At 30.6% G+C, this 8,153-nt stretch overlaps 1 protein-coding gene across 16 annotated transcripts; it reads left to right on the top strand.

Annotated features, from left to right (window-relative positions):
- Window positions 1-421: 421 nt before the first annotated feature.
- On the top strand, window positions 422-6,678 carry LOC107962961 (ribosome biogenesis protein WDR12 homolog). Of its 16 annotated transcripts, XR_005907428.1 has the most exons (8): window positions 422-1,079; window positions 1,804-1,995; window positions 2,124-2,198; window positions 3,018-3,309; window positions 3,402-3,472; window positions 4,586-4,722; window positions 4,847-5,004; window positions 6,012-6,678. XR_005907428.1 is itself a non-coding variant. In XM_041084693.1 (7 exons), the coding sequence occupies exons 4-7, from the start codon at window positions 3,091-3,093 to the stop codon at window positions 4,973-4,975; spliced, it is 492 nt and encodes a 163-aa protein (XP_040940627.1). In that variant the 5' UTR covers window positions 422-1,079; window positions 1,804-1,995; window positions 2,124-2,198; window positions 3,018-3,090; the 3' UTR covers window positions 4,976-5,191. The 16 variants fall into 16 exon arrangements, 7 of the variants coding, with proteins under 7 accessions (XP_040940627.1, XP_040940629.1, XP_040940626.1 ...); XM_041084693.1 differs by lacking the exon at window positions 6,012-6,678 and having other exon boundaries at window positions 3,018-3,245; window positions 4,847-5,191; XM_041084695.1 differs by lacking the exon at window positions 6,012-6,678 and having other exon boundaries at window positions 4,847-5,191.
- Window positions 6,679-8,153: the final 1,475 nt, after the last annotated feature.

The following is an 8,153-nucleotide window of genomic DNA, read 5'->3' as shown; positions in this document are numbered from 1 at the left end:
GAATTTTTATGTAACAAAATTAATAAAAGTTGATGTAATAACCAGTATGCCATTTATATAAAAATCTAAACAACCAATGCGGACCATACTTAAAAGAATAATGCTTGTATTAATAAAATTTTCATAATATTTAATTATTTTAGTACATACGCATAATTTCCATGATTAACTTTATATCACATAATGTTATTAATGATAAAAAGATCTTTTTTATTTTTATCAAAATAATATTTTTATATGAAAATAATAAATATGATTTTATAAAATTATATAAACTAATTTTGTTATTATATATGTAATGTGCAACAGTAATTTATTAATAAAATTTTATTTTAATTTGAATGGGTTTAATTGATTTTTACAATAATTTTAAGAAGTTAGCGGCGCTAGCATATAAACTCCGCAATAGATCACCTTTAACGGCGTTTTTAAAAAAAACGCCACAACTGTTTCATCCAATTTATTCCCAGTGCTCCCGATAGCTGTTCTTTTTCCCCTTAACAAAATTTCCTCCATTCCATCTCTTCTCCTTTAATCCCTAAATTTTCATCCCTTAGTTCCCAACCCATTTGCCACCGAAGACGCCGACCGGACCACCTGGTGCATCGCCCTCGACTAACCTCTCTGCTGCGTCACTGTCGTCGTCGCTCTCCACTCCTAAAAAATAACTTTTGCTTACCCTCTCGTTACTCCCTCTTCTTCTCATCTGTTTCTTAAAGCCCTATGTATCCAATTCCTTGGTCCAGAGTTGAATGATTATATTTCTAATGACAATTTCTGAAGTCCTTTTGGGTCTAGGTTGCTGTGGTCCATAACATGTTTATTGAGATTATTTTTATATTGTGAAATTTGTTGAGCATGTTGCATATATGTTTTCCCTAGAGCTGTGGGATCTTGTGGTGGATCTTCATGGAAAGAAACATATTAAAGTAGCATAGGAAGTTACGGTTTCTATTTCTGTGAAGGAAGTCTGCTGTTGTCTCAATTACATCCATGGAAGTTTAGAAAATGAAGAACGATGCAGTCAACCATCACCTATTGGCTTTGCCTGTGACATTCACTGCTATACCAAATTACTAGTAAGCAGTGCTATATATATATATATGAATGTTTTTGTTTTGTTTGGTTTTAGGAAATTTTCATTTAATCTCACATTCTAAATGTACAGGAATGTAGATTTAGTGTGTATAGAATGTTATATACATTGGCTTACTCAGTCGGCAATCAGCAGCCTGCCTGTTTGAATTTTGTGTTGATTTGTATTTTGGACATTTGAGAAACAAAGTCGGTGATATTCGTTATTCATTCCTAACCACGGCCAGTGGTTTTGGAAAATTTTCTATTATTAGTGGAGCTCAAAATGAAACGACGAATTACTTTGTGAATAGTTGGTATAGGTATATATAGGTATATTTGATTTGTTCATTTATAGACATGTATGTTCAAGGTTGATATTTTTACTATAGATACTTAAAAATATATCTCCTTCATTTTCATTTTTGTTTAAGTTTATTTTTGTTGCTTGGTGTGATTCCTGGAGTTCTTTCCTTTTCAAACATATTGGAAGTTTTCACTCAATGATTTTCTTCCTTATTTATCATTTGAAGTTGTTATTTATTTTATGCTAGTCTTGGTTATAATTACTTGTAATCTGGAGTAGGTTGTCTATTTTTTTTTTCTTTTAGTAGGTTCTATATTTTTTTGTATGATCTGCTTATATTTTTTGGAAAGCTTCTTCAAATTAGTCTACTCAGGATACCTGTCTAAATTTTTTTTCATTTTGTTCATCAATTTTCCCTACAGACTGTGACTGAGAGTGGCATTGCTGATCAGATGTGACTGAGACTGTGACTGAGAATTATAGCTCAAAAGAGGATGAGGAATTATATTTCTTACGCCATCACTTGGTGGAAAAACTAACATCACTTCCTGATTATGGGGATATAAACTTCAATGATCTTCCAAATATATGGAACAATTTTGAAAAATCTAACAGTACGCATGTTGGATACATACCTATATTTGATATTCACACCTAAGTTTGAGTAACATTGAGTAAATGTATTAATCTTCTTGCTAGAACTAACATCATTGCCACTAATTTTTTGTTTTTGCTTGTGCAGCCTAGAAACCACACGCCATGTTTCGATAATCACTATTACTTTGTCTAAGAAAGAGCTTGATTTGTCTTCAATAGGGTTAGCTGACCTCCTCTTATCTGTATTTAAAAGTTAAACATTGTTCAATATAGTCTTGTAAATTGAATCCTGATATTTACTAATGATTATAATGATGTGCTGCTTTGTTGGTTTGTTGATTTGATATTTTGTTGCTTACAAATAAGGAATGACCACTTTAGTTTATCAAACACATTTTTGTGGTTTTACTATAATATCAAAGTGAAGTGGAGGGGAACTAAAATTCTGAATTCTTTGAACCATTGTAGTCATGAAAAATAACCTAAAAGAAAAGGGGAAATAATAATAATAATTGCTTATCTGCACTTGACATGGTATTCATCATCTGTATTGTGTAAAAAGATGGTGATAAAATCTTCATCTGTCACTAGAGTTATTAAGGAATAGTTTTCCCTTTGGAATTTGTATGGTAGGAAATGTCCTTTTCTTTATCCTCTCAGTTCATATGCTGTATTATTTAAGAAAATATTGATTATGGTTGAACAAAATGCACCCCCTTGTTCTATGATTCATCCTGTTATTATTTTTATCCATCTCTTTGAATTTTATGGTAGACAAGGAAGTGAAGTTACGATAGTCATCAAGTACTTCATGGTTGCTAAGCCTTAATGCAAAAGAAAACTATTATCTACAGTGATTCTCTGCTTTTTATCATGCCTGCTAATAGTTTCTATCAGTTTCTTGTCTTGAATGATGATTGTTGGTTGAAGATAGCTGAAGATAGCACGGCATAACGTAGTGCTTTGTGATTTATATTTGGAAAAAATGCTTTCTTTTTGATTTCCCGCTTCCTGAACATATAATCTCACTTTATGATAGCAAATGACCATGATTAAAGCTCAAGCAGGGGTGAAGAACAACATCAGGAAACTGAACAAGAGTATAATCAAGCATGGGTCAAACCATATTGTTCATGTGGTTCTTTTTGCACTGTTTTGCTTCTTTGTTGTCTACATGTGGTCCAAAGTATCCAGGAGATGAAGTTCGCAAGACTGCCGGATACATTGTTGAATGGGGAACGAAAATTTATTCAGCGAAGTTGGTTGTGTATGACTTTGTTTGTTCATGACTTTATCAGCTGTATAATTGACAAAGACATCAATGTTTCTAGGTTTAATGCAAAGGAAGTTTATTTTAAAGTTCTTTCAATCAATTTGCTGCTTCTCAGCACTTCTTTCCCCTGACAACTTTCCTTATATGCAGGGATGTCTTTTTTAGCATTCAGTCAGAGACTATCATGCAAAAGTCATGCAGGGCTTTCTCTTCTGGAGACGGTATGATATTGATCGATTTCCTTAATGATATTTATTTTGCCGAGGCTTTTTATCATTTTTCTGTTATTGTTTTATTTTAAACCATTATTAATACATGGGTGTGTTTTTTTGGTTCTATCACGGGAGGTGAGCAAATGATCTCTGTCTCTGTCTTTTTAAATGGAAGCCGAATCTGAAGTATTTTTATGGCCTTCCCTTTGCTTCAGAATTAGTAATTGAAAGACAGGATAGCTCTTTTTGCAATTCATTTTTTTTTTAAATTCAAGATGGTTTCTTTACAAGTAAAATATGACCTACTTTCATATGTGTGAAATGCTTATATCTATCTTTTGGACTTTACACTTGACTGTCTTATCTGTATTCTACCTTGGCTATTCATTGCACTAGCTAACGTTGTATACATTTGATTAATTAGTTTTTAAAATATATTTGTATAAAGTATTTTAATTTTTTTACTAATTTAAATATTTTTTTTATTTTTATATTTGTAAAAGAAATTAGTTATAAAATAAAAAAATTAAATTTAGTTTGGTTCAGATGATTATAGTTTTCTAACTTACAAACAGTGAATCAAATTGAAATCAATTTATTTGAATAAATTAAAATTAAATTGAAATAACCAATAAAATGGTCAAATTATAGTTTTCTCCCTCTTTATCATGCTAAAATTTAATATTTAATCTTTATACTTTGATTTGACATAATTTAATTTAATTGTTATCTGTTAGTTCAATCAGTTAGTATTGTTGACTCTATCAAAATGCTGATTTGAATGTTATTATTAGAATTTATATATTTTAAAAATATTATTTTTTGCATTTTAACCATAATAGTTAATGTTGTTAATTGACTATTGAATTAATTGATTAAATTATATCAAATTAGTTGAATGAGCTCTTTGTCATAATCATTATTGTTAATTTGATGTTTGGATGTTCCATTTTTGGATGTACCATTTTTGTTCATCTGAGAAAAAAGGGTAAAATGATACTATTTCTTAGGTTGCTTTCATTTTTTTCTTTTCCCTTCTTTTTCTCCTACTTGTTGCATGTGCAGGCACATGAAACCACTAAAACTCCATCTCACTTGAAACTTTTTTTTCTATTTTTCAAGGAACATCGACACCTGTGTTTCAGTTCTCGGCACATAGTTATTGGATTCCAGCTTGCAAGTGGCACAATACGTCTCCTCTTCATTTACTTTCTTCATCTTATGATGGGAAAGTAATGTTGTGGGATCTAAGAACAGCGGTATCGTTTTGTATTTTTGCATTCTCATAATTTAACTGTATATTGTTTTTCTGGATATCGTTTTGATGATTACTTTTGTATGGCAATAGCTCATTTATGTTTTGATTGGTGGCAAATGGAATAGGAAAAACCAACTACACTAGATTACGGTCCAAGAACAATTTGCAGGAGGCACATAATGACTAGCTCCTACATCTACGAATGCTTGTGGGAGGCATTGCAGCAGCGAATAAGGATGATAACATGCAATTGACACCGTATGTTCTATGAATCCGAATTCAGGTGTGACTTTTAGATATTTTATGTGCAAAAAAGTATTAGAGTGTCTTATGTTTGTATGTTAGTTAAGCAGATTATAGATAGAACCTACAGTAGGATCAACTAATTAGTTGATCAAAAGCTACACCCTATTTTGTAATCGTCTACTTGCATATTTTCATATACTTAATAATAATCTCGTGTCAACTAATTATTCTAATTTTTTATTTAATTGTTTTGTTTCAACATTTTATTTTTATTTGAGTTGAAAGAAGAAAAACACAAATTGCAATTTTGACTTAGTTAATCAATTTAAATAATCAATGTTGATATTTTACATGGGAATTAAGTCCTTATTTCATTTAAGGAACTTCATTATAATATCTTATTTTATTGATATCTTTATATTTAATCTAATTTTTATTATTTATTTTAGTTTTGATTCTAAATTTTTATTTTTATTTTAATATTTAAGATAACTTGAGTTCTAACTTTTGGATTTTAATTATGTTATTAATTTATTATTTTAAATTCTAAATTTAAATTCATTAATTTTTGTATTTAGTTTTAAAGTTAAAATTTTAATAGAAAATTTAATTTGATAATGAATTTTAAATTTTTTATATTTTTCATGACCTTTATAATATTTTGTAATATTTTTTTTTTGAATTTCATGACTTTTAGCGGCGTTTTTGAGAAAAGCGCCGCTAAAGGTCGTGATCTTTAGCGGCGTTTGTAGGAAAAGCGCCGCTAAGCGGCGTTTGTAGGAAAAGCGCCGCTAAGCGGCGTTTGTAGGAAAAGCGCCGCTAAAGGTCTTGATCTTTAGTGGCGTTTGTAGGGAAAGCGCCGCTAAAGGTTTTGATCTTTAGCAGCGTTTTTTCAAATAAACGCCACAAACTTTAGTGGCGCCATCTATAGCGGTGTTTTTCGTGGTGCTTTTACATACCTTAAAAGACGCCGCTAAAAGTCAATTTTGCTGCAGTGTTACGATGAAGCAAATCTAAGATGATTTGGCATCTCTGTATTGTCAGAAAACAGATCGAAGATAACAGATTTGGTGTCTCTATATTAGACGGGGAGCAGATCAAAGATAGCAGATATTGCCTTCCTAAGTTGCAGTGAAGCAGATTGAAGCCGTCAAGAGGCCATTTAAAGAAGATCAAGGATCAAGAACTCAAGACTCGGCGAGCCCGGGCAAAATTGGTCCTTTTATAGTCTTTGCTCTATTCCTGTTACACAGCAATGAGCAAAGAGGGGCAGCTGTAGACACTCAATTTTGCCCGGGCCCAGAAATAATTTCAAAAAAAAACAAAGTCCAAGTCCAGTACAAAATTACAAACATAAAATTTGGCCCAACGAAATGGCCCATTACTTGAAAAGATTGAAGGTCCATCTATGAGCTTGACTCATATGGAAATATAATCTTTAAGGATATGCAATCTTAGATATGATATGCAATCTTAGATATGATACAATCTTAGATATGATATGCAATCTTAGATATGATATGCAATCTTGAAGATATGATCTTGTAATCTTAGAGATTTAATTTGTAGATATCCTTTAATCTTAACCGTTGATGTAATTGATATGTACCGTTGGATTTGTGGAGGCTCAATTATAAATAGATGCCTCTCCCTTCATTGTAAATCACTTGAGTTTTGGGAATCAATAAGAATTCTTGAAACCATTCCCTCAAATTTTTCTCCCTCTTGCGTTCTTACTCTCTGTGGTTTGTTCTTATTTTATTCTTCGTCTATCTTAGTTTTTCAACCTTTTTTTATTTTAATTTCTTCATTTTTCAAATATGTATATTTATTCCTATCTTTTATACATTTGATTATGTATTTTATATATTATAATATTTAACCTTTTTAAATTGTTTATTTTCAAATATATATTTTCTATGCATATATATTATATTATCATTTCATGTATTTTGAACTATTGCATTATATTTTTATAATTTGTAAATGTTCTATTTATTCATTTTTTTTATATGTCATTTATCTTATTTGTGCATAGTTTCATTTTGTTTTTATGCTATGTTTAATTATTTCTTTTATGTGCTATTTTATGATATATATTGTTGTATTATTTTTGCATGTATTATGTTTTTCTTTTAGTTTACTCATGTTTTTATTTGTTTATTATCTTATATTTACCCTAGTATGATTTTTTTCATTAAACGTATGTTCATGTTATTTAGTTTTGTCATAATGATATTATTTATGTTTGTATGGAAATGTTAGAATATTTTGTACATCTATGCTTCATGATGCATTAATATGTCATCCTAAAACGTCAATTAAAAATAATATTCCAAGGTTTTTTTAAAAACAAAATTAAAAGGCAATGCTTGATGTTTGGAAACTTCGAGAAAGGTAGTGCCCTAACTTACTGGGTTGCGACTTTTCTCGTTGAATTCGAATAGTCAAGCACCCTTCTAAGTGATTTTGAGTTTTCAAAACTTAAACAATTATTTTGAGATTTCAAAACATAGTGTCCTAACTTACTGGATATGGCGTTTTGTTGTTTCGAGATAGAAATTTTCGAAAGACGAGCTTAGTTTCGAAGGTTTTAAAATGTTGCGTCCTAACTTACTGGATGTGATGTTTTGACTCGTTTGAAATAAGTGAGCCTTAATTTTCAAAATTGAGACATTCTAATTAAAAGAGGTTTGCATCTTAAAACTTTCAAATTTCCGACATTAAAGACACTTGATAATCAATTAGGTACCAATTTTTGGGCGTTACGAGGGTGCTAACCTTCCTCGTACGTAAGCGACTCCCGAATCCATTTTCTCGACTTTTGTAGACCAAAATTAATGTTTTAAAACAAAACATTTTATAAGGTGATCCAATCACACCTAAAAAGATGGGTCGCGACTCCCGTTTTCGTTTTTATGAAAGTCGATTCCCATTTTCCAAAACTCGATTTAAAAAATGGTCTCGACATCCATATGCCAAGTCTGGTCCTAGTTTCGAGGTTTACCTGAAAAGTTAAACACTATGGAGGTGAGCTTATGAAAGCTCAATGTGAGTTGAACAATTATTTAAACAGACATAAATATCAAATACGGTGAAACATGTTAGCAATAACAAAAGAACACATAACCATCATTGGAGATTCATATCATTATATAACTATTATCAAATCGATGTCAATAGTTT

The sequence above is a fragment of the Gossypium hirsutum genome, chromosome A13 (assembly GCF_007990345.1).
Source record: "Gossypium hirsutum isolate 1008001.06 chromosome A13, Gossypium_hirsutum_v2.1, whole genome shotgun sequence".
Taxonomy (NCBI): Eukaryota; Viridiplantae; Streptophyta; class Magnoliopsida; order Malvales; family Malvaceae; genus Gossypium; species Gossypium hirsutum.
This window is presented reverse-complemented; position numbering and strand designations above follow the sequence as displayed.